This window comes from Onychostoma macrolepis, chromosome 05 (assembly GCF_012432095.1).
Source record: "Onychostoma macrolepis isolate SWU-2019 chromosome 05, ASM1243209v1, whole genome shotgun sequence".
Classification (NCBI taxonomy): Eukaryota; Metazoa; Chordata; class Actinopteri; order Cypriniformes; family Cyprinidae; genus Onychostoma; species Onychostoma macrolepis.
In genome coordinates this window covers 21,201,543-21,228,759 of record NC_081159.1, presented here as the reverse complement: position 1 = coordinate 21,228,759, position 27,217 = coordinate 21,201,543, and the positions used below count along the sequence as shown (strand labels likewise).

Genomic DNA, 27,217 nt, shown 5'->3' with positions numbered 1-27,217 from the left:
GCTAAGGCAGCATTTGTCAATCCCTACCACTGCAGTGTAGAAAGAGACCGCCTGAATTATTTCATTAGCCCCCCTCCCTCCTTTTGCATCTGCAGCAATGTGTGGGTGGAAGAGGGGGAGAAGGAAGCCAGACTGGAAGGTTGTGAGGAGTGAGAGGTCTTCCACTGCAGTCCAATGCATATGATGGGGAACCCTGCAACGCTTCCTTACATTTTAAAATGCTATGTATCAGACTAACATGTGAAATTATCTGACAAAATCACTGTAAACCTGTAAAACGTGTGTATAATAAGATGTTTTTCTAATATTACTATGAATGGGAAAAAGTGCAACATGCAACATGGTGGAAAAGTCCACTTTCTAATTAAAAAGAGCTAATCACCAATTGGTAAAGCCATCGTGTCACTGCATTAGAAACTCCACTTCTCACAGAAAGTCAGCGTCCTGAGATGCATGCTTGGGATTATGCATGTGCATGGACCAACCTGAAATAAAAGCTTCTTAATAGCTATTTCATCATTAAAAAAATGTTTTATTTTTTTCCAGTTTCCATTTTTTCTATTTTAATTTTTCTGGATTCCATTTTTTTTCCTTTTTAATTTTTCCAGACTGTGTTAATGCTTAAATTACATTTTTATTAATAAAAAAGCATGTCTAATTAATGAAATTGAAATCATGGAGCTTCAACAATTTAACAGCAATTTATTAAAAGTTTAACAAAAATTTTATTTTTTAAGGCCCTATGAAATATGTTTTTTAATGAAATATGTATTTTATTCTCAAATTCAGTTTTATTTATTTATTTATTTGACCAAATACTGTGTTTTCCATTATTTTTCTGGTTTCCATTTTAATGGTTTCATTAAATTGTAATAATCGAAAGCATCTCTAATTAATTGATTTTATAATAAAAAAATATGTATCATTATTTTCTTTATTTCTTTTTATTCAGAAATACTGTGTTGTGTACTTACATTTTTTCTGTTAAATACGTTCTGGTAAATATTTCTTTCTGGTAAATCCTTAGAAATATATTTTTTAATAATCATTATTAGTAGTAATACTATCATTACATTAAGTAATATATTTGTCACAGTTGCTGTGAAGATCTTTAAGTTTCTGATTTTATATGATATGGCTATAGTTTTTCTCAATAGAAACGGTAAAATGCTCATGAAGTGACTATCAGAGCAGTTCTAAAAATTATGTTTATGTACACATATATTGAGACGGCAGTATTGATAAATGAAACCGTGCGTCTGCACCATTCATTCAAACAGAGACATGCAGAACTAGCAGGACTCATATTTAAATACTGTTTTTGCGACTTAATATTCACAGACACTAGTCCATATCGCGTATTGATTTAAATGTACCAACCTACTCTTGATTTATCTTGCTGCTGATTTGAAATATGTGACCCTGGACCACAAAACCAGTCTTAAGTGTCAATTTTTGGAAACTGAGAATTATACATCATCTGAAAGCTGAATAATTAAGCTTTCCATTGATGTATGGTTTGTTAGGATCGGACAATATTTGACCGAGATGCAACTATTTGAAAATCTGGAATCTGATCAAAATATTGAGAAAATCGCTTTTAAAGTTGTCCAAATGAAGTTCTTAACAATGCATATTACTAATCAAAAATTAAGTTTTGATATATTTATGGTAAGAAATTTACAAAGTATCTTCATGGAACATGATCTTTACTTAATATCCTAATGATTTTTGGCATAAAATAAAAATGGATAATTTTGACCCATACAATGTATTTTTATATACCCCAGCGACTTAAGACCGGTCTTGTGGTAGAGGTCTGCGCGGGACTGTTTTTAAAGTGTCACAGAGAAAATAAAAATGTACAAAAATTATATTCCTTATTTTTATTCGTCTTGTCAGGATACAACTCGTTTAACCTTTACAACACAATAGGAACAAGTGTCGCAAAGAAAAAAAGTAGGTTGTACAAAAATGGCCTATTATAATTTTATTCGTCTTGTCAAAATACTAAATTCGTTTAACATCTTGCTGTAAACACAGTAACCTAGGAAAAGTGTCGCAGAAGAAAAATAAATAAATAAATAAATTCAACATCTGTCATTTAAAATTATAGGCTAAGCAAAATATAAACAAAACCGAGTTGAGTGTTCTTCAAGGACAGTGCATCCACACTTTGCTCCATCTTTATTCTGCTCTGTCACTCATCAACAACCTGCCTGTTCTGTCCCAGAGCACCAGAGTTACCGACCGCAACCGCGTTTTATTCGGGAATTTAATCCCGCGTCGCAAGAAATCTGGTCGGGTCCCGCGGTTCCCGCGGGACAGCCGCAGGAATGCAGACCTCTATCTTGTGGTCCAGGGTCACATATAAAATTGAGAAATGATTTGAAATAATAAGTTTGGCAAACAGTTTTTCAGATTTCAGTTTTTCCCTATTCAAGTAGATAGAAGTTGGTTTTGCATGTCTGAAATAGCTGCCCAGAGTTGTTGAAAATATTCCCGTCATGTGACCTAACTTTTCTGAAAGGCACTTTGGTAGGACTCAGTACTCACCAGGGTGATTTCGTCTCCTGATCACACACTTCCCTCGTTTGTTCTCCACAAATGGGTCTAGGCATGGGCCGCAGTGTGAAGAGCCAGGCTGGCAGAAGTGCCGTCGCTCCCGGGCACAGTCCAGACTTCGAGGACAATGTCCCACAACTATAACAGAAAAAACAAAGACACTGATAACTGACCCACTTACACACTTTCCACTGAGGTTGCCTCACGTTAATGACCAATATTTTTCCAGTTGTCAAAATGGCCTGACTGCTGATATCTGAATACGTGAATGCAAAATATTATATAACTCAAATAAATTAATTATTTCACCCTAAAATTATATGAAAAGATGCAATTCTCTTGGTTCTCCCAGTACGATTTGAGATGCCTCAAAGTGAGCAAGCTTCCACTTGTACAACAAGAACATGTCAGGCTATTTTTCATACAGAATAATAGCATAAACAGCTAACAGTAATCAGGCTGATTATGTTAGAATAGCTTTCTAATAGATCTAGTGTATTGTGTCTTGTTACTGTTATGATGGAGAGCTCAGGAACAACAGTGCATCAATAAACCAGCAGTGCAACTGTACGTGGGCACTGCTGAGGGCAGAACTGGGGCAGCAGGTCGAAGTGCAGAGGAGATCCAACACCCACAAGTATCAAATTATGTCCGAGAACAACAAAGTAGTCGTGTGTCTCCCACTGATTGTCAGCAGGGATTCATGCTGAGCAAATGTTCATCATAACACCACAAGTGCACAAATCATTCTAACGAACATTGTTGGTGGAGATTGTAAAGCTTATTGGTATTCAATAGGGAGATTTGAATAATAAATAATTATTACATCTTTACAAGATAAACTTGTTTTAATTTGAGTGCCTTGTGGCTGTTTTACGCTTGAGGCAAAAGATGTGAATTGGTCAAATTAATTCAGTGGAATGCAAAAATGTGTTCTATGTGAAAACAGGTTCACGTGAAGTAGAAAACTGGTTGAAAATATATACAGGGAAACATATCTATTTCACAAGGTGGCGATTTCGTATTTTCGTATTTATTTCATTTGACTTGTACAAAAATATCAGAGTTGTAGAAAATAATAAGCATGAAGGTTCTCCCCCACCCCTAAACATAATTGTCACTAGAGTTTGAGCAAGTCGTAGGAAAACGTACAAAAGATATTGTATCTTAATTATCGTAATTTTGCCAAAACGTAAAAAAGTTACAAATTGAAAACAATTGAATATTGCTTTCCTAAATATGCATGACTGCATGTTGATTTGCATTTTTTTTTTAGCATTTGAGAACTGGGGGTGGGCAATATACCGGCAGACATGATTGATTAGTAGAAATTTGTCAATTGAAAGAGATTTTGGACTGTTGTCACGTGATGTTGCTGTGCTACGTGGTCATGAAAACATTGTTTGCACACATTTTTAAGCATTGTGGTTTAGAAACAAGTGTTTTTAAGCCGCTGAAATGCAATCAGCAGCGAAAAAGAAACTCATTTTACGCATGCACGTGAAGACGGTGCTCAGAGAGCGCAGGAATATTTAGTTCTTTTTGCAGCTTTATAGGCCTTGAACTGTTAAATACACATACTTTTATGTGTCAAAATGCCCATCTTTGCAAGTATTCCCATAAACACAGTAGGTCTTTAGTGAAAGCCAACAGCTGAGAAAGAAAACACATGTGTAACAGCACATTGGATCCGGGCAGCTCTTAAAGTGACAGCAGTCTAATATTCCTGCTGTCTGTCATTCATGTTAATCAAACAACAAAAGAGAAAATCTCTCACTGCTTTTGACTAAATCACTTTTGTAACTTTAATAAGAATAAACATATTTAATTTATCCAAAATGAAGAATATGCATTTTTATACATTCGATTACTTTGTACAATATATGTAGCATGTCTTATTTATTAGTTCTACTGTAATTTTTTGTTCTATTGATTGTAATTGATTATTTAATCGCTGACTGTTGTCTTCAATGTTTTCTTTATTTAGACTAGTATTTTTTGATATTGACACTGGTGAATTTTTTACTTCAAAAAGACCATATTTAAAGCAAAAATAATTAGCCTATATTGTGAATGTGATATATATTGTTACCGTGAAATAAAATTACGCGTATCGCGATACAAGATTTTGGTCATATCGCCCACCCCTACTGAGAACTATATATCTTGTAAGAAGAATTGTTGTTCAACATTAGTGTCTTTGATCTTATTCCTTTTCTTACCATTTTTTAAATGCAATAATGCATTCAAAGCCATGTGCTACAGTGATTCTGACAATATGGGGGATTTTGGCAACTCATTGCACGTTGTGCCTATAAGAACACCTCTTATGTATAGTAAAAGCATCGTAATGCACAGCCTTGAGTTCTACTTCTGAAAGACAGCCATTGAAACCTTGGCTCCTGTTTCCATAACAACTGCTATGGCAACTGAGTTGGTGTGACATCATCAGGTGTGAGTCACTGCCAATGCAGCTGAAAAGGGGGCGGGGATGAACTCTTCTGAACCAGAGCCGGTCATGGGAGACAGTGAAGGAAATAAAACACAACAATTGACAACATGTTATAAAAATTGTATTGTTTTAAAATAATTATTGCAATGTGCAATATAAAAGAGCTGTGCATCATGCCTAAATGTATTCATCCCATATGTACCACATTGCTTTCAGAGTCATGTACAGATCTGTGTCACCTTATTAATTGCTATTGATTTCAATGCTCAAACCAACAATCGTTGCCTTGCAATTTGCTTTTTACTGGAACTGCCCATTAAGTGCACAAATGTGAAGAAGTGACTCATTGAACCTACAATGCATCAGCAGTGATGCTTTTTACCAGAATCTCTCATTGTCACTGCACTGGAGGTGATGCACATGACGGTTTAAAGCCGAGCTATTCTCAGTTGTCTATTGGTTTCAGATCTTAATTTCATTAAGAGAGGAACATTAGCTTTTTTTTTTTATCTGAATGTCTCTCAATCACACATATAGGCACAATTACATACGCTGCTGCACAAACACACACATTAATTTCCTGCTCTTTATCACTCTTAAAAACACAACAATCCATTTGTCTAGGAATTTATTTCTGCACCTATCAATTTAACATGATGAGAAATCATCACTTCTTCCCCACATATGGAGATGGCTATCACAAATGCATCTGCATGTGATAATCTTAATCAAACCATGTGAATGTAGATAATGTCAAGATACATAAAGATATGTCAAGATAAATATGATTTTTCTATTCTTTCTTTTTCTGTCTCATTTAATCCAGCTATGTTTGAACACACACCAAAAAAGTGCTTTAAACCAGACTACTCTAATTATACATGGCTTTCGTAAGACCAGTCAGCCGACTAGTCCTTCAGACATCCAGATTAGTTGATATTTTCAAATGTGTAGATTTGCACATACTTAACCCAGACAAGAAGTTATGTTGCAGTTTTGCAAGTCTTTGTTAGAAGTGAAGGGAAACAGATCCACCGTAATCCGTGCTACATAGCAAATCTAATACCTACTTCCAAGCACACACACACAACACTGCTATGGAACACCACTATCATCTCTCACTCCATCCTGCTCCTCCAAACTACCAACAAAGGCCAAAGTGGCTCTGCTGAGGGTGGAAAGTGTCGGCGTCTGGCCACGGTTCAGACATGCCTCAAGGTGACCCAGTCATGCTGGTCCTGCTGTGAAGATGACACTCATCTAGGACAGACTGAAACAGGCCCCAAAACATCGCTGACAGAAGGACAATTTCTAGATTTGGCTAAAGGCAGAGCTGTTTTTTGGCATATTGTGTTTTAAACACAGCAGTGTTTTTTAAATAATTTACCATCACTCTAAAACAGGGATTCCCAAACTTCTTTGCCAGTTGAAACCATTTAAACTAACGTATTGACTGTAGTAAGTAACAGCCTGGGTTTTTAAGTTAATATTTCAATAATTTAATAACAGCACATTTGCATGTTCACAGTTCACTGATGACGGTTAATGGTTACCAGCTTTTCAGCAATTCACAAACCCCTGTTTGAGAAACTTAATTATGGGAAAAGAGGTATATGTAGTTTGAGAATGTCGGATAAAGAATATCCCACAAAATGAATAATATACAGGTGCATCTCAATAAATTAGAATGTCGTGGAATGTTCATTTATTTCAGTAATTCAACTCAAATTGTGAAACTCGTGTATTAAATAAATTCAATGCACACAGACTGAAGTAGTTTAAGTCTTTGGTTCTTTTAATTGTGATGATTTTGGCTCACATTTAACAAAAACCCACCAATTCACATCTCAACAAATTAGAACATGGTGACATGCCAATCAGCTAATCAACTCAAAACACCTGCAAAGGTTTCCTGAGCCTTCAAAATGGTCTCTCAGTTTGGTTCACTAGGTTACACAATCATGGGGAAGACTGCTGACAATCATTGACACCCTTCACAAGGAGGGTAAGCCACAAACATTCATTGCCAAAGAAGCTGGCTGTTCACAGAGTGCTGTATCCAAGCATGTTAACAGAAAGTTGAGTGGAAGGAAAAAGTGTGGAAGAAAAAGATGCACAACCAACCGCAGCCTTATGAGGATTGTCAAGCAAAATCGATTCAAGAATTTGGGTGATCTTCACAAGGAATGGACTGAGGCTGGGGTCAAGGCATCAAGAGCCACCACACACAGATGTGTCAAGGAATTTGGCTACAGTTGCTGTATTCCTCTTGTTAAGCCACTCCTGAACCACAGACAATGTCAGAGGCATCTTACCAGGGCTAAGGAGAAGAAGATCTGGACTGTTGCCCAGTGGTCCAAAGTCCTCTTTTCAGATGAGAGCAAGTTTTGTATTTCATTTGGAAACCAAGGTCCTAGAGTCTGGAGGAAGGGTGGAGAAGCTCATAGCCCAAGTTGCTTGAAGTCCAGTGTTAAGTTTCCACAGTCTGTGATGATTTGGGGTGTAATGTCATATGCTGGTGTTGGTCCATTGTGTTTTTTGAAAACCAAAGTCACTGCACCCGTTTACCAATAAATTTTGGAGCATTTCATGCGTCCTTCTGCTGACCAGCTTTTTAAAGATGCTGATTTCATTTTCCAGCACGATTTGGCACCTACCCACACTGCCAAAAGCACCAAAAGCACCAAAAGTTGGTTAAATGACCATGGTGTTGGTGTGCTTGACTGGCCAGCAAACTCACCAGACCCTCACCAGACCTGACTGTCAAGAGGAAAATGAGAAACAAGAGACCAAAAAATGCAGATGAGCTGAAGGCCACTGTCAAAGAAAGCTGGGCTTCCATACCACCTCAGCAGTGCCACAAACTGATCACCTCCATGCCACACCGAATTGAGGCAGTAATTAAAGCAAAAGGAGCCCCTACCAAGTATTGAGTACATATACAGTAAATGAACATACTTTCCAGAAGGCCAACAATTCACTAAAAATGTTTTTTTTTTTATTGGTCTTATGAACTATTCTAATTTGTTGAGATAGTGAATTGGCGGGTTTTTGTTAAATGTGAGCCAAAATCATCACAATTAAAAGAACCAAAGACTTAAACTACTTCAGTCTGTGTGCATTGAATTTATTTAATACACGAGTTTCACAATTTGAGTTGAATTACTGAAATAAATTAACTTTTCCACGACATTCTAATTTATTGAGATGCACCTGTGTAATACAGGTGCTGGTCATATAATTAGAATATCATCAATGTTCTCAGTTATGTTCTCTGATGAAAGTAAATTTTGCATTTCATTTGGAAATCAGGGTCCCAGAGTCTGGAGGAAGAGAGGAGAGGCACACAATCCACATTGCTTGAGGTCCAGTGTAAAGATTCCACAGCCAGTGATGATTTGGGCTGCCATGTCATCTGCTGGTGTTGGTTCACTGTGTTTTCTGAGGTCCAAGGTCAACGCAGCCGTATACCAGGAAGTTTTAGAGCAGTTCATGCTTCCTGCTGCTGACCAACTTTATGGAGATGCAGATTTCATTTTCCAACAGGACTTGGCACCTGCACACAGTGCCAAAGCAACCGGTATCTGGTTTAAGGACCATGGTATCCCTGTTCTTAATTGGCCAGCAAACTCACCTGACCTTAGAAAATCTATGGGGTATTGTGAAGAGGAAGATGCGATATGCAGGGCTCCAAACAAAAAAATCGAGTAAGGAGCCATTGGCTCCTATAAGAAAAAACTTAGGCGCCAAATTATTTTTTTAGGTGCCACAGAATAAACGCGTTTTATTTATTCGTTTTTTTTTACATTTTGACATTTCAATCATACAGTCATGTGTTATACTCTTTTCTTGACTTTATCAGCATCTTAATCCATCTTGTAGATGACCTGGGAACTAAGGTTCACTTAAAGTGGGAACTAAACGTCTTTTCCAACTTGAAATATACAGTCACAAAGAATTGTTTATTACACAGAATCTGTACCAATATCATGGACCATAAGAACTTTTAAGTAATTGCAATTTAATAAATTTAAGTTGGTCCAACTTAAAATAAAAAGTGAACAACACATTTTCAAACTGTTATTTGTCAGTGTAACTCAGAATTGTCAAGTTCACTTAATGTATTTCTTTAATTATGCATTAAGTTGGCGCTTTAGGAGCAAATATAGCGGCTTCTCCGAGATAGGTATAAACGGAGGTTGGAGCCAGCTCCAAATGGGCGGGACTTGTTAATATTCCCTACACCAAACTGTTTGAAACATTTATTCAATGACATCATTGCCTTTTGAAGTTTAATCCAGCTGTATCGCGGTTCTTGTCTTTCCATCCCCAACTCCAAGACCTCTTGAAATTATAATTAAGACTTTTCTTATACCATTTAACATGTATAAAATTTACAGCCATAAAAAGTTTTAAATAAGTAAATTGATAGGTTTTTAAGGACCCACAGTATTTAAGTTAGCCCGCTGGGTAGGGCAGTGATACATTTTGGTAGCCCAACTGGAAAATGCAATAGCCCCGCGATTTTGCGAGCCCTGGGTTTCCTCAATTTTTTAAAGAAAAGTCAACTGTTCGCTTTTTACAGTTAGTTTGGGCTCCTCCTCAATGCATCCTATAGAAATGTTGTCAAATCTCTCACACATCCAGTTGGTTTTTGCATTTATCATCATGTAGACAACAGGTTAAGTAAAAATATTAATATGCAAGAGCGAATAAATATAGCAAATGCTCCTCTTTATAATTATTTTTCTAGCTGACTGATGAGCTTATGGATGGCCAGTGGTTAGGTATTGTTATGTGGCATTGTTTACAAGCTTTACAAGATTTCCAGTTTGACACAGAATGAGCGATTACATGAGACATTTCAATAAGTGTAGGCTCTCTTATAAAATAGCCTACCTTTTGATATTAATTCACATTCATTTCATACTATAATAGAGAAAGATAAAAAAAAAAAAAGCTACCATACGTCACTTTGCGCATGCGCGGTAAACACATACGTGACGTAGGTACCTGACGTCACCGCGCTACTGCGCCTGCGTTTTATAGATATACCATACGTCACTTTGCGCATGCGCGGTAAACACATACGTGACGTAGGTACCTGACGTCACCGCGCTACTGCGCCTGCGTTTTATAGATATACCATACGTCACTTTGCGCATGCGCGGTAAACACATACGTGACGTAGGTACCTGGCGTCACCGCGCTACTGCGCCTGCGTTTTATAGATATACCATACGTCACTTTGCGCATGCGCGGTAAACACATACGTGACGTAGGTACCTGACGTCACCGCGCTACTGCGCCTGCGTTTTATAGATATACCATACGTCACTTTGCGCATGCGCGGTAAACACATACGTGACGTAGGTACCTGGCGTCACCGCGCTACTGCGCCTGCGTTTTATAGATATACCATACGTCACTTTGCGCATGCGCGGTAAACACATACGTGACGTAGGTACCTGACGTCACCGCGCTACTGCGCCTGCGTTTTATAGATATACCATACGTCACTTTGCGCATGCGCGGTAAACACATACGTGACGTAGGTACCTGACGTCACCGCGCTACTGCGCCTGCGTTTTATAGATATACCATACGTCACTTTGCGCATGCGCGGTAAACACATACGTGACGTAGGTACCTGACGTCACCGCGCTACTGCGCCTGCGTTTTATAGATATACCATACGTCACTTTGCGCATGCGCGGTAAACACATACGTGACGTAGGTACCTGGCGTCACCGCGCTACTGCGCCTGCGTTTTATAGATATACCATACGTCACTTTGCGCATGCGCGGTAAACACATACGTGACGTAGGTACCTGACGTCACCGCGCTACTGCGCCTGCGTTTTATAGATATACCATACGTCACTTTGCGCATGCGCGGTAAACACATACGTGACGTAGGTACCTGACGTCACCGCGCTACTGCGCCTGCGTTTTATAGATATACCATACGTCACTTTGCGCATGCGCGGTAAACACATACGTGACGTAGGTACCTGACGTCACCGCGCTACTGCGCCTGCGTTTTATAGATATACCATACGTCACTTTGCGCATGCGCGGTAAACACATACGTGACGTAGGTACCTGACGTCACCGCGCTACTGCGCCTGCGTTTTATAGATATACCATACGTCACTTTGCGCATGCGCGGTAAACACATACGTGACGTAGGTACCTGACGTCACCGCGCTACTGCGCCTGCGTTTTATAGATATACCATACGTCACTTTGCGCATGCGCGGTAAACACATACGTGACGTAGGTACCTGGCGTCACCGCGCTACTGCGCCTGCGTTTTATAGATATACCATACGTCACTTTGCGCATGCGCGGTAAACACATACGTGACGTAGGTACCTGACGTCACCGCGCTACTGCGCCTGCGTTTTATAGATATACCATACGTCACTTTGCGCATGCGCGGTAAACACATACGTGACGTAGGTACCTGACGTCACCGCGCTACTGCGCCTGCGTTTTATAGATATACCATACGTCACTTTGCGCATGCGCGGTAAACACATACGTGACGTAGGTACCTGGCGTCACCGCGCTACTGCGCCTGCGTTTTATAGATATACCATACGTCACTTTGCGCATGCGCGGTAAACACATACGTGACGTAGGTACCTGACGTCACCGCGCTACTGCGCCTGCGTTTTATAGATATACCATACGTCACTTTGCGCATGCGCGGTAAACACATACGTGACGTAGGTACCTGACGTCACCGCGCTACTGCGCCTGCGTTTTATAGATATACCATACGTCACTTTGCGCATGCGCGGTAAACACATACGTGACGTAGGTACCTGACGTCACCGCGCTACTGCGCCTGCGTTTTATAGATATACCATACGTCACTTTGCGCATGCGCGGTAAACACATACGTGACGTAGGTACCTGACGTCACCGCGCTACTGCGCCTGCGTTTTATAGATATACCATACGTCACTTTGCGCATGCGCGGTAAACACATACGTGACGTAGGTACCTGACGTCACCGCGCTACTGCGCCTGCGTTTTATAGATATACCATACGTCACTTTGCGCATGCGCGGTAAACACATACGTGACGTAGGTACCTGACGTCACCGCGCTACTGCGCCTGCGTTTTATAGATATACCATACGTCACTTTGCGCATGCGCGGTAAACACATACGTGACGTAGGTACCTGACGTCACCGCGCTACTGCGCCTGCGTTTTATAGATATACCATACGTCACTTTGCGCATGCGCGGTAAACACATACGTGACGTAGGTACCTGACGTCACCGCGCTACTGCGCCTGCGTTTTATAGATATACCATACGTCACTTTGCGCATGCGCGGTAAACACATACGTGACGTAGGTACCTGACGTCACCGCGCTACTGCGCCTGCGTTTTATAGATATACCATACGTCACTTTGCGCATGCGCGGTAAACACATACGTGACGTAGGTACCTGACGTCACCGCGCTACTGCGCCTGCGTTTTATAGATATACCATACGTCACTTTGCGCATGCGCGGTAAACACATACGTGACGTAGGTACCTGACGTCACCGCGCTACTGCGCCTGCGTTTTATAGATATACCATACGTCACTTTGCGCATGCGCGGTAAACACATACGTGACGTAGGTACCTGACGTCACCGCGCTACTGCGCCTGCGTTTTATAGATATACCATACGTCACTTTGCGCATGCGCGGTAAACACATACGTGACGTAGGTACCTGACGTCACCGCGCTACTGCGCCTGCGTTTTATAGATATACCATACGTCACTTTGCGCATGCGCGGTAAACACATACGTGACGTAGGTACCTGACGTCACCGCGCTACTGCGCCTGCGTTTTATAGATATACCATACGTCACTTTGCGCATGCGCGGTAAACACATACGTGACGTAGGTACCTGACGTCACCGCGCTACTGCGCCTGCGTTTTATAGATATACCATACGTCACTTTGCGCATGCGCGGTAAACACATACGTGACGTAGGTACCTGACGTCACCGCGCTACTGCGCCTGCGTTTTATAGATATACCATACGTCACTTTGCGCATGCGCGGTAAACACATACGTGACGTAGGTACCTGGCGTCACCGCGCTACTGCGCCTGCGTTTTATAGATATACCATACGTCACTTTGCGCATGCGCGGTAAACACATACGTGACGTAGGTACCTGGCGTCACCGCGCTACTGCGCCTGCGTTTTATAGATATACCATACGTCACTTTGCGCATGCGCGGTAAACACATACGTGACGTAGGTACCTGACGTCACCGCGCTACTGCGCCTGCGTTTTATAGATATACCATACGTCACTTTGCGCATGCGCGGTAAACACATACGTGACGTAGGTACCTGACGTCACCGCGCTACTGCGCCTGCGTTTTATAGATATACCATACGTCACTTTGCGCATGCGCGGTAAACACATACGTGACGTAGGTACCTGACGTCACCGCGCTACTGCGCCTGCGTTTTATAGATATACCATACGTCACTTTGCGCATGCGCGGTAAACACATACGTGACGTAGGTACCTGGCGTCACCGCGCTACTGCGCCTGCGTTTTATAGATATACCATACGTCACTTTGCGCATGCGCGGTAAACACATACGTGACGTAGGTACCTGGCGTCACCGCGCTACTGCGCCTGCGTTTTATAGATATACCATACGTCACTTTGCGCATGCGCGGTAAACACATACGTGACGTAGGTACCTGGCGTCACCGCGCTACTGCGCCTGCGTTTTATAGATATACCATACGTCACTTTGCGCATGCGCGGTAAACACATACGTGACGTAGGTACCTGACGTCACCGCGCTACTGCGCCTGCGTTTTATAGATATACCATACGTCACTTTGCGCATGCGCGGTAAACACATACGTGACGTAGGTACCTGGCGTCACCGCGCTACTGCGCCTGCGTTTTATAGATATACCATACGTCACTTTGCGCATGCGCGGTAAACACATACGTGACGTAGGTACCTGACGTCACCGCGCTACTGCGCCTGCGTTTTATAGATATACCATACGTCACTTTGCGCATGCGCGGTAAACACATACGTGACGTAGGTACCTGACGTCACCGCGCTACAGTCTGCAGCGAAGAGTACTTGGGTTTAGCGCTGCTCATGGAGGCGTCAGTGAATGAAATGTCACAGTTTTGCGTTGAAAACGGCAGCGGTAGCCTAGATTGTGCTTTCAAGTTTGGATAGAAATCTTATACAGTACAGTTTGTCGATCTAAAATGGTAATTGTGCATTGACAGCTGTCAACCATGTCGATACGCAAATGCGCTGTCAGAACTTATTTACACAGCGCATTTTTAATTTTGGTCGCGCATGCGGACCTGCGGACCAGTTATGTGCACCCCTGCATATTAGTAATGATTATAAACGAGAATTGTTAACGATATTTCCAATATCCACACAGCTGACAGCTTTGCCTGTTGAAGTTTGTTCAAGTTGTGCATGAAATAAACACTGCTTTTCTGCACTAACTTTGCACGTCTCCGTCATTTTGATCTCTCGCGCTGCACAACTGAGCTGCGTTTAGCAGGCATTTCGGCAGAGATGAGGACTGTTTGAAACTCTTTTTTTTCCATTGAAACTTTGATGCGCATAGTCTCAGTTTAATACGTGAACATAAAAGATGTGATCGCAAAACAAGCAGGAAAAAAAAAATCGTCATAGCATAGTCGCCATTGGCGACCTCAGCAAAAACTTCACTCGCAAATTAATATTTTTGGTCGCAAATGCGACCGTTTTAGTCGCAGTTTGGAGCCCTGATATGCCAGACCAGAGCAACCTGGGCTCTCATAACACCTGAGCAGTGCCACAGACTGATCGACTCCATGCCACGCCGCATTGCTGCAGTAATTCAAGCAAAACTAAGTATTGAGTGCTGTACATGCTCATACTTTTCATGTTCATACTTTTCAGTTGGCCAAGATTTCTAAAAATCCTTTCTTTGTATTGGTCTTAAGTAATATTCAAATTTTTTGAGATACTGATTTTGGGATTTTCCTTAGTTGTCAGTTATAATCATCAAAATTAAAAGAAATAAACATTTGAAATATATCAGTCTGTGTGTAATGAATGAATATAATATACAAGTTTCACTTTTTGAATGGAATTAGTGAAATAAATCAATCACTAATTAGGGCTGCACAATAAATCCTATTTTATTGTGATTACGTTTAATTTTGATTTGGTATTTGCATTATCTTGCATTAGTAACAAGCCATCACCAGCTTTCATGGTGGCAGTTGCCATATGTATATACCAGAGAATTTTCTGTTCAGTGGTTTACTTAATCTTCCTAACCTGGCAACCATGCCCACATGCTCTCTCTGCATTATGGAAAGCGCACTGATCATATGAAAACACTGCAACTCCGCTGCAATATTTTGAAGTGTAATATAGTCAGTCGATTTTCTTTCATGTGGTCATTTGCAACTAATCCTGTGAGCAAATAATGCAAGTTGATGTTTTCTTGATATGTGCTTAAAGTGCAATAATTCTGTAAATGTAATGTAATAATGTAAAGTAAATAAATAACTAAATAACATACCTTACAAAAATCATGGTTAATAATCATTGTTTTATTTCTTGAACAAAATAATTGTGATTGACTGTTTAACCATTATCGTGCAGCCCTAATTACAATATGCAAAAATAAAATAAAATAAAACATAAAATCCTGTGATGGGCTGGCCCGCTTTGGCATTACATGATGGGATAGGCTCCAGCATCTCCACAACCCTACAGAGGATAAATGGTTTGTAGAATGGAAAATATAATAATGAATAATAGCAGAGTGTTTTTGTCAGCCTCTGCTAGTCACTTGTTATTTATATAGAACTCACTCTCTCTGACTTCACAGAATAAATGGACATGCTGAATGAAGTTGCCATCCACCAGTATTGTAAGGTTACCTAAGGTTTGTTTTTCTTTTCAGGTTGGACCGACAAAGCCATGAATGCTTTATACAGGTGCAACATATCTACATCTCTTTTATATTCCCATGAACTTCAATTGGATGTCTGGTGAATCATTATTCGCCTAGCAACACCATTCAGTGAACACAACAGAAAAAGGAATGATGTTGTTATTCTCTGCTCAAGACTATGGCAGTCTTTCAGAACACCCTGTACACTTGCTTCTCAATACAAAGTTTGAAAAACGCGTTGAAGTAGTGTGGACTGCATGTTGTCACTCAAGAACTTTGTGCTCTATGTGACATGACAGGCTGACTGAGGAGGGCACAGAGCAGAGAACACAGCTGCGGGTTTTTTCTTGTCTTTTGGGGGTGTTGAGCGCCTTGAATTCTCTCATTGTGAAATGTCAAAAAATATTATTTTTGAAATGTTAAAACTAACATTGCAGCAAGTCAACACAAATCCCCATTTAAAGCTGACTCATACTGTAAGAGCACAAAATAAATTGTTACAATCCTGTCGCTTCTCATCATTTAAGTATTTTCCCTGTCTCCAGAGGTTTTATGCTAAAGCTAATCCTTTCCTTGTAAAGTGTTAAAAAGTTGAATTGCATATTTTGCAGCTTTGGGTAAAGTACTTTACAGAGAAGAGTGAAGAAAGAAAAATGGAAGACATAAATGTAGAAAATAAGGGTTGGATGTTGTATGGATAGTGTACTGTTCAAAATGTTAAATGTTTTTTTGTTTTTTTTAAGAAATCCAAGGTCACAAAACATTCTAACATGCTAATTTGGCGCTCTTATTTATTATCATCAATGTTGAAATCTTGGCTGCTTAGAATTTTTGTGGAAACTGTGATGCTTTTTAAACGATTCTTTCGAAAGTTCAAAAGAGCAGACTCTTTTGTAATATTAAATGTCTTTATTATCATTTTTGATAAGTTTAATGCTTACTTGTTGAATTGACATTAATAAAAAATAAATAAATAAAATACTGACCCCAAATACTGTTAATTTTGGCAGCCATTTTTAATTTAGTCTTAGTCTCAAGGTCCTTGCACGCTGGGTCCGAAATTTTCGTATGCGTGTTTTCGTATTCGTCATCCTTTCCTATCAAAATGCTTGCTACGGATGTGAAAATGCAGAAAATCTTACCTGATCCAAATTGTTTTTTATTACGGACGAAAGTTTCAGAGGCAGTGTGTAAAAGTGATTGACACAACGTGAGGTCGTATTAATTTTTTAACGTGCGAAAATTTTGGATGAGAATTTCAGACCGCAAAGACCTGTAAGTTTTAGCTATTATCATATTTAGTCAACCTTGTCCTGTTTTTGTTTAGTCAAGTTTTTCAACAAAATTTTGAGTCTAATTTTTAGTCAATGAAAACTTAGTCACATTTTCATAATTATTTTTGCTCTAAATTATAATCGTAATGATTGTAGTCATTTGAGAAATTTACTTTTGCATTTGCAATGTTGTTTTTATACTCAAAAAGTTAAAAAAGCTTATTTTTCAGGCTAGACCAGCCAATGTGCAAGCGCAGTTATAATGTGCTTATGACTACGCATGAGCATTGGCTGGTCTAGCCTCAGGTTTCTATGTGAACTGGAGGTTCTAACGGCCACTGCAGTGATGCAATGACATTACCAATCAGCGATTGGCTCTTTCATTTAGAAGGCAGGACTATTCCGCCATATTGCGTGTTGCAGTTTCTCCCATTCATAAGTACAAGAGTGAACTATCTTTGCATTTTTATAGTCTTTGTTCGAATTCTTGATATCTGGCAACCACACACATGAAAGCTTGTGTAGTAGAGGCGTATACAGCAGTCCGCAATAATATTTTGTCTCCTTTTTCTGATGAAAATAAAGAGATTATTGACCTTGTTGTCGTCGTCTTCGTCTCGTTTTAGTCTCGTCAACAAACATTTTTCGTCATAGTTTTCGTTAACGAAATTAACACTAACATCAAACTATTAAACAGTAGTGCATGACCTCATAACCTTGGTATAAAATGTTATGGTAAAATTGATGACTGAATTATGGAAACAGAATTACAAAATTAAATACTGATTCAAATACATTTCAATGCTTCTAAAACAGGTAGCCTTGCCCATATTCACGTCATTGGTTGATCCAATGTTCTTAAGTCTGGCCCACAAAAAAAAAACAGACTGCATTTCTATTTGGTGCTGCTAATGGCACACTATCTTTAGTTTAACAGCTTTTTATTTTAATTTTAAAAGATAACCTTCTAAAGCAGTCACTTTACAATCTTAGCATCTTCCTGAAACATCACAGTTTGGTCAATACCCATGTGGACAGAGAAGCACAACATCTGCCATAAATATATAACAGTGTTGCAATTAACAATATTAATGACCAACTCTGAACACAATGAAACAGCTCATTTAGTGAGAGTGGAGACCAGAAATAGTATTCTTTCATCAGCTGCTGTCATAATGATCTGTGAATAACATAAAAAATGAAACATCATCTTTTTTTAGCCACCTCACACTCTTACATCACGTCTGCTTCCTGACCTCAGACTGGTGCTCATGTGTGAATACATTTGTCTTATTCAGAGGAGCAGACATTAGGTGGCCAGTCTTCTTTCTAAATTAGTAATGAGCTGAAATCCATTGTGTCACTTAGAGGGGAAATGCAATTATCCAATTAATCAACAATGTGCAGTAAAAACATGACATGCATCTATAATTGTCTCAGTCTGACAATATGAGCACCAATATGACACTTAAAATATGTGCATTTACGTGCAATGCAAAACAACTTCCTCTCTCACATATTCTGTCCTTGACTAAGCTTATCACAGAATATGCCACTTCAAGATAACACCTCTCCCTCTAGATCTAAAAGCAATATGGACTGCAGAGAGATTGCTGGGCCACCGTGGTTCAAACAAGGAGAGAGTATTCTCAGGTGAGCTTGACCTTATCTGCCACACTGCAGACACTGTATTGATCCTTCAGAAAGGAGCCAGAGAGATTTCACACATGCACTGTATCAGTGTCAGGTTATAAGAACATTTCTAAGGGAGTCAGGTGGGTCTCATGTCACTGAGAACACCTGAATTAAGCACAGAGAGAAAGTTTTTTTAATCCTTTTAATCCTGACAATTTCAAAATGCAATAGAACTACATACACATGGGAAATTCTTTTATTACATCATTAAATGATTTTATTAAACCTGTGTTAATAACATTTGTCCTGGATGACTGATTACCACATTATGAGATGGAGAGTAAAGGATATATTTTATATATACAAGTAAATGTTTTGCTCTTAAAAGCGATTTAGCAATACAAAGGTTAAAAAATACTGTTACAGAAGACTTTTATTTAAAATACACATTGTTCTTCAGAACTTTACATTAATCAAAGGAAAAAAAAAATGCACCATGGTTTCCACAAAAATATTGTGAATTTCAATTTTCAGTTGAAATAATAATAATAAAATGTCTTGAGCAGTAAAATCAGCAAATTAGACTGATTTCTGAAAGATCCTGTGACACTGAAGACTGGAGTAATGAAAATACAGCTTTGCCATCACAGGAACGAAATTCACAAATTAGGAATAGATATATTTTAAAACATTAAAATAAAAAAAATATATTTTAAATCGCAATAATAATACATAACATTGCTGTCTTGTGTTTTGATGCATGAGGAAACTTATTTTAAAACATATTTTAAAAGTATAAAAAAATCTTTTTGACCCCAAACTATCGAACAGTAGTGTATACAGGTACTTTGACTTTTTTGCCTTTTCCTTTCATGAGAAAGCCTTTTCAGCAAGCAAAGAATCTGATATTTGTTTGTGTTCATGTCATACTCCCTAACGTTTCATGATTCTGGGATCATTCCCAAACCTCGCTGACTTTCCTTTAAATGATCAGAATCCATATTTAAATGTCTATAGCACAGGTGTTCTGAGCTGTATATCTCAGCAGCAACCCTAATACGTTCTCTAAATTGCATTATGCTCTGCTGAAAATGGTTTGGAATATTTATCTTTGATCTATTAAATGCAGTTTTCTCTTATTTAATTTTTTGTAATGTTGCAATTTTATTTTCAACTAATATATTTGAATAACAAAACAAATATTTAAGATTGTTCAATTTTATTCAATGGTGTCAACAGACAATGACCATTTTGGGTGAATTTGGTATGCTGGGAGATTCTGAAAATATATTTTAAAATATTTAAACTAAATATTTTCCTGTCAAACATGTTGCTATGATGCATGTCAATTTGTGAGCTGCTGTTAACCCATATTTAGTGAGGGTTAAAAGAGAGAGAACACCCTGAAAAAATAGAAAACATAAGCAGAATGCAAAAAATTTGAAAAAAAGGCGAGAAGGGAAAGAAAAGAAAGAAAAAAAGAGAATAATAGCTTAGAGTGAAAGAAAGCAGCATAAGAGACAGTTTGAGAATATTCATTATGGATGATTTCTATGGTGCAACTCTTGAGTGGCAGCTGTAACCTTTGTTTCTCAATAACGCATTTCTCTATTGTGTCCCATTCTTACAACAACAGAGAGCAGCAAAACTGAAACAACGAAGAGTGACAGAACATCTGAATTATACTTATTATACCAGACATCTCTCCTGCTGTTAAAATATACACAAAGATTATAGAGAACGAGAGAAAAACTCTCAACTTAACGGCAGATCTCTTCACTCTCAAAGTGGTGCGGTGCAAATTTTAGATTTAGGCTTCTACTTTGAAGCAAGATTAAAATGACAGAACAATCTGAAGTCTCACATGCACGAGCGCACGAGGATTACAGTCAACTCGACGGGCTGCTTAATAAACATCTCACCCTCTTTCACGGCAGGCAGCTTAAGTCTGACGTGACTTTATGAAGTCACACAAACTCATGAACATGCAAGATCACAACTCAAACACACAGGGAGCAGTTAGACACAGAGAAAATGTGATAAAGAGAGAGAGAGAGAGAGAGACAAACAGGAAATGAGAAAGACTTCCTGCACTCCAGGCATTAAATCAGAGCATCTTGTACAGGAGGCAACATCAGCAAAAGGCAAGCACCAAAAAGACAGACTCAGATAGATATTAACTGCATTCATCTCTTTAGATACACGGCTTATGAGTGCTTAAATAAAGGCCCTGAGCCACGTGCCTGGTATAATTCTAAATACATTTCATACACTGCAAAAATCTATTTTAATCTGTATTTGTCAGTTTGTTCTAATGATATAAATATTTAAAGTGTGCATTATAATTATGTTAATAATAATAGACGCTTAAGAAAAATGTTAGTGGGGGTAGGAAAAATAAACTTAATTTCATGCAATTAATTCTCTACAACAGGTCCATCTTATCTTACTCAATTTTCGCTTCACAAGTTAATTGATGAACTGGAGTCATGTGGATTACTTGGCCACATGACTGTAGGCATGGGACGATAACCGGTTTCAAGGTATACCGCGGTTTGGAAAATTCACGGTTTTAAAACCACTAAAATTTTCCGTTATACCGTTCCTGCGTTATGCGTAGTTTTTTTTACGTGTCGTCGAAGACGGAAAGTGCAGGACTCCCTCAGTTGTGAGCAGTGAAGAGCGTAACGAGTCACATGACGCCTCCCCCTCCGGACAGCGGTCAGTGAGAGTCACCTGTGTGTAGGATGATGGCCGAATGAGGTGAATCCCTGGAAATTTTTCCCCCCTCGAAAAACACAAAGTCTGCCGTATGGGAATTTCTCGGGTAACGTACACAACGATGTTCCGTACAGATGACGTTTTGGCGCTGATCGCTAACTAAATACTTCCAGGTCGTACACAAACGATATATCTGTGTCGTCTTCATTTCTCCCTTTTTCACCCTCAATCAAGACAGAGGCCCATTCGCCGGTTGTTTCAGTGTTGAAATAAATACTATTTGGCTTGCTACCGAGGCAGATAACATGCCTAATTAACTAGCTAACGTCCACTAGTTTCCTCCCTCACGTTACTTCACAGAGCGGGGAATAGCAGACTAAAGTACTACGTTTCTGCGATTTAGTACAATAAATTTATACTACAGGGCCGTTGAATGCTTGAATCTGATTGGCTGAGGAACGTTCTAAGGTGTGCAATTATTTTCAGGGAAACGCACTGCTAACGTAGTTCCAGGCAGCTCTTGACCGTATTACATGACCATATCACTTAGCCAAAACGATTTCTGTCATTTCAAAGGTCTTACAACAGCAAAATAACCAAAACCCACAACGACACTGGCCAAACAAATACTCTGACAATTTTATCAGTAAACAACTTAAAAACTACATGATTTCTCACAAGCGAGGTAACAACGGCGCTGTTCGTGAACAAAAGGAACCACGTTTCACTATAACTAGAGACATTGCTGCCGAACACTATTGAGAGACGCACAGAGGTGACACACAGAGGTAACCCCCACTCCCCCCTCTCTCTCTCTCTCTCTCTCTCATAACTTAGTTATTAACTGTATTAACTGCATTAGTCTGTTATTAACGGCTCAAGCCTCCGTTACTAGGTTTAAAATGACGTTTTGGAATTAGCAACGGAGGCGTTGAATGAAATGTGGAAGAAATAATCCTACTCACAATAGCGATTTAAGTAGAAATACCGGACGAATGCCATGCAATATACCATCTGATCGATGTCTTGAGTTGTGGCAACCTAGTATAAGCGGAATAATTAACTTCGGTCCGTTGAATTATTCGAAAAATAATGCACACCCGAGGTGGTGATGCGGTCACGACCACCACCTCGGGTGTGCATTATTTTTCTAGTAATTCAACGGACCGAAGTCAATTATTCCTTACTTAGCTGGTATCATGTCTATAATTTTAAGCCTCCTGCCATTGCTTACATCTGTTCAAAATCACATCATTTAGAAACAAACTGCTGGCTCAGGTGTCTTTAGCCCTATTCGGACGGGACTAGTTTTCTAAACTACATTTGAGTTTCGATTCTTATCACCTGACGTCTGCGATTTTCATGTACCAATTCGGACGGGACTAACATCTCTGTGTTTATTACAGAGGTGGGAGGGTCTGCTTTGTACATCTGGGCGTTTCAGAGGTCACGCACTCTCTGTATGCGTGCATTGCATGTCATTCGGATTGATTACCATTAGTATAACAGTTTTACTACAAATACCATGGTGAAGCTATATGGCTAGTATAGCAAAACCATGTTAATGTGTGGTTGCTTTAGTTTTACTTTAGTTATTTATTTGTAGTAAACCCGTGTTTAATTTTCATAAAGGTGCATATGTAATTAAAACATTATGTAATTGAGTGTTGAAATGAACGCGAGTAATTTTACCTGACGCAGATATTACAATAGCCAGTCTGAATGGTTTACTTGATCTGACTCTTGATTTTATTATTGTTTTTAACCGCTCATAACTTGGACTGAAAGATGAATGTGTAGAAAGTGAGCATGTCTCCAAAAACCTTGTTGAGCTGCAGGTTTAAAGACTGCATTTTTTATTTTTACAGAAATTATGTTTTGATTTATGTTTTCAAAAGTGACTGCACGTAATTAACAAGAATTCAATTATTTATTTTAATTATTTAGCCTGACATGTTTACCGTTCCAAAATGTTCTATATGCTTCTTAAAAATTAAATATATTGTGTTCAGTGGAAAAAACGATGTTGTTTTTTACCCAGACATTTAAAAATAACACATTTTAGAGCTGTAATCGCAATACCATGATACCATGAAACCGTGATATTTTTATCTAAGGTTATCATACCGTCAGAATCTCATACCGCCCATGAATGAATGCAATATTTTTATCAGCTGTTTGGATTCTCAACAGCAGGATGAGGAGGATCCACCGATCTACAATTTGGGTAGCCTGAGGGTGAGTTTTCGGCTGAAGTGTTCCTTTAAGGATATTTAGCTTAAATATTTACACTGGCAAAACAAGATAAACTGATTAAGACCTTTTATCCAGTGTAATATTCAGCTTATACTCTTTGGTGTAGACCTTGAAATCCTTATCCAGAACTGCCATTCACTTTTTTTCTCTCATGGTTTCTTCTTTTCATTCCTCTCTTTGGCAATAGCAACAACACCTACCTTTTCCCTCTGCATCTAAATGATCTATATTGTATTATATCTCTGTGGTTGCATAACTGCTTCTATACAAGTTCTCTGAAAGAAAAACCATTTAGAACGCTCATTTTTGAAGGTTACTTAAATTGTCTTCTTTCTCATTAGATGGTCAATTATCAACTTCACAGCTCCTCTACAGTGTGAGCAAAGCCCTGGCAACTCACAAGAGCTTAAATAAAATGTCTTTGCTTCTGGTTAAATATCATCTACCACGGTCACAGCCACTTTATGCAGCTTGAAATTGCTACAGCACAAAAATGATACGGTTATGGCTGAAAATGGCAATTAATACAATTCTATACTATTTTAAATAAATTAAAGAACACGTTTGATCATTTTTGTATTGTTACAATGTTGATAGTATAAATATTTACCGTGCCATCTGCACCAAGATATGCCTGTTTATTTGTCAGCAAAAAGTTTTGACAGCTCCAGGGCTTTTGTAAAATCTACAGATAGCATTTTTGTAGCCCTACTCAAGGATAGTCTAATCAAACCCAGTGCATTGAGGTTTCCTATTTTTTCGCCACAGCCCTTTTTCTGTTTTCTCTAGTTGTGTAGCACCGTTAAAAAAAAACCCCCCCAAAAAAAAAAACCCATCTTGTTGGCATTGAATTACCTCTTAAAAAAAGGAATCTAATAATTTCAAAATGTGGGGATTTAGGCATCACAACATTATAATGTACAATATGAAAACGGATATTCAGTTGGACATTTTCATTAACTAATGTGTTTGGGTAATTTTATTATAACCTTTATTTTGCCAAGAAAATAAGCACATTGAGATTAAAAATCTGTTTTACAAGAGCGTCCTGGCCAAGATTGACAGTAACACAGCTCACATGGGTTTAAGAGATAACATCCATCCATACATACACAGTTATAATTTAAATCAAATTTCCAAAAAAAAAAAAAAAGGAAATCAATACATAACTAGTTAAAACATCTTCAGCCCAATGTTTCTGTCTCCAAGTTATTTAAAACCACTTTAAAAACGTCTAGTGAAACCAGCTCTCTAAGCAGTAACTTAATTTGCAAATTATTCCAGGCAAAGGGAGCAGCAAATTTAAATGACTTTTCCCCCAATTCAGTACATACCACTGGAACAAGCAATAAGACAAATTCCTGGGACCAAAGGCTATAGCTACAAACAGTTTTTTTTACAGATGTAAGTATTAAGATATGAGGGAAGTAAACCCAGGAGGACAGATTTATAAATAAAAACATGCCAGTGTTTTAACCTACGGATGGACAAAGCAGACCATCCAACCTGAGCATACAACTCACAATCATGAGCGAGGGTTTTAAGATTTGTTATAAACCTCAGTGCACCATGATAAACGAAGATTCATGCATATACATAACATCACCATAGTCCAGTACAGACATAAAAGTGGCAGCAACAAGCTTCTTTTTTGCCTCAAAGGAAAGGCAGGATTTAATTCTAAATTAGAAGCCAATATATATCCAATCTCAGTCAATACAGATCATTTTTAAAAACGCTATTACCGGATGAAACAACTGAATGATTTTTTTACATCATGGTACATGGTACTCCAATGTTAATTTCTCAAAGAATACACCCATATTAGTTCAAAACAGTTCGGTAATATTATGGTTGCCACTTCTTTTTTTTGTATTCTGTAATAATTTATCCTTTCAGCTGCTGAAAATATACAACAGGAATTAAATAAATATCCCAGTAAGCATCAGATGTGAGTGCAAGGTCAATGAAAAAGGTCCTTGTGGTTCAGCTTTTCCTTGAGTTTCCAGACTGTCTTTGGTCTTGTGGTTTGAGGGACTCTAGTGGCAGTCATGTTCTACATTCTTATAGTTCTTATTTATAGCCCAGACCTGAGTTGCAGGAGGAACGTGTCAGGATCTGGAGTTCTCATTCCTGTCTGCTGATTGCCTGTTTCCATTACACAACACTGAGGGGTTAAAGAATAGCCCTTGGGGTGTGCATGCCAATAAATGCTATGACGTTACCAGGACATTAACTGCATAAGTGCATAGTGGGAAACTCATGATGACTTCAAAACAATGTGAATGTACCCATGAGTGCGTACATTTCCCAAAATGGACAAACATGTGGATAACAGGGGGTCCACATCTCTCCCACCTGCGTCACAGAGCAGATTTACTCTTCTCCCTGTAGCATCAAATTTTATTACATCTCATACTCGGTCCAAATTTGATTTGTTTTTCAAACAGCAGAATAATTGATTTAAATCAAAGACAATTCTAAGAATCCTGAATTCATTTCAAATAAAGAACCTTCAGTCACTTAATGAAAGCAAAAACATTCTACTATTATTAATTATTTAAAGTAAGTCTGATATAAAGATACTTGAATAGTCTAATTATGACTTTTACAAACACTTGCAGTGCACACGTGTACAGAACAAGCTAAATATATAGAAACACATCCCCACTATGTGGCTGCACAAGCTGTTTTGGGCTATATGAATAGCCAGGTAGTGTTTATTTAACCCAAGATACAAGTCTGGCATCACGTTACCCGTAAATAAGTTTAATTAAGCGTGTCTTACCTGCCATTGCAGCGCTGACGGCGACTGTAGTGATGAGGAAAGCCTCGGTGAGTAGCGAGGCCCACGGTGGGCTCAGTGATCGCATCCTTACGAACAGTACAACGGCCCGGGGGATCCGGGGTTTATCATTCCCCCGTCCCACAGTTGTGAAAAGCCTTTGACTGGAATTTCTGTGTAATGACACTCAAGTGTGCAGTCGGGAGGATGTGTTCAGATCATTCAGCGCGCGTCCACCACCGATGCTGATGCTGTTGCCTGTGCGCTGCTTGAGATGATGATCTCTCTCTCTCTCTCTGAACTGGGAAAATACCCGAGCTGTGCGCTCAGGCTACGTAAAACGATGTCGTCATCACGTCAGGATATTTTCGGTCTAAAGTAAAGAAATATTATTTTAACAGGTGCATGTTGGGGATAATAACGTTGTGGGAGGATAACGCCAAGTGTTGGGAGTTGAAATATGTCGAACAATTAATGAGCAAAATCTTAAAATGTTATGTATATATATATATATATATATAACCCATATAACTAAATATTAAAATAA

General features: G+C 38.9%; 1 protein-coding gene across 2 annotated transcripts in view; it reads right to left on the bottom strand.

The window, feature by feature from the left end:
• npdc1b (neural proliferation, differentiation and control, 1b) overlaps window positions 1-26,992 on the bottom strand; it is a 34,065-nt gene extending 7,073 nt beyond the window's left edge. The window contains exons 1-2 of one of the 2 annotated variants that reach the window (XM_058776294.1): window positions 26,674-26,992; window positions 2,557-2,703 (exon numbers count right to left, since the gene is read on the bottom strand). In XM_058776294.1, the coding sequence (XP_058632277.1) occupies window positions 2,557-2,703; window positions 26,674-26,758 (232 nt within the window). In that variant the 5' untranslated portion in view covers window positions 26,759-26,992. The remainder of the gene's footprint in view (window positions 1-2,556; window positions 2,704-26,673) is intronic. The other variant, XM_058776295.1, reaches the window with a different exon arrangement.
• Window positions 26,993-27,217: the final 225 nt, after the last annotated feature.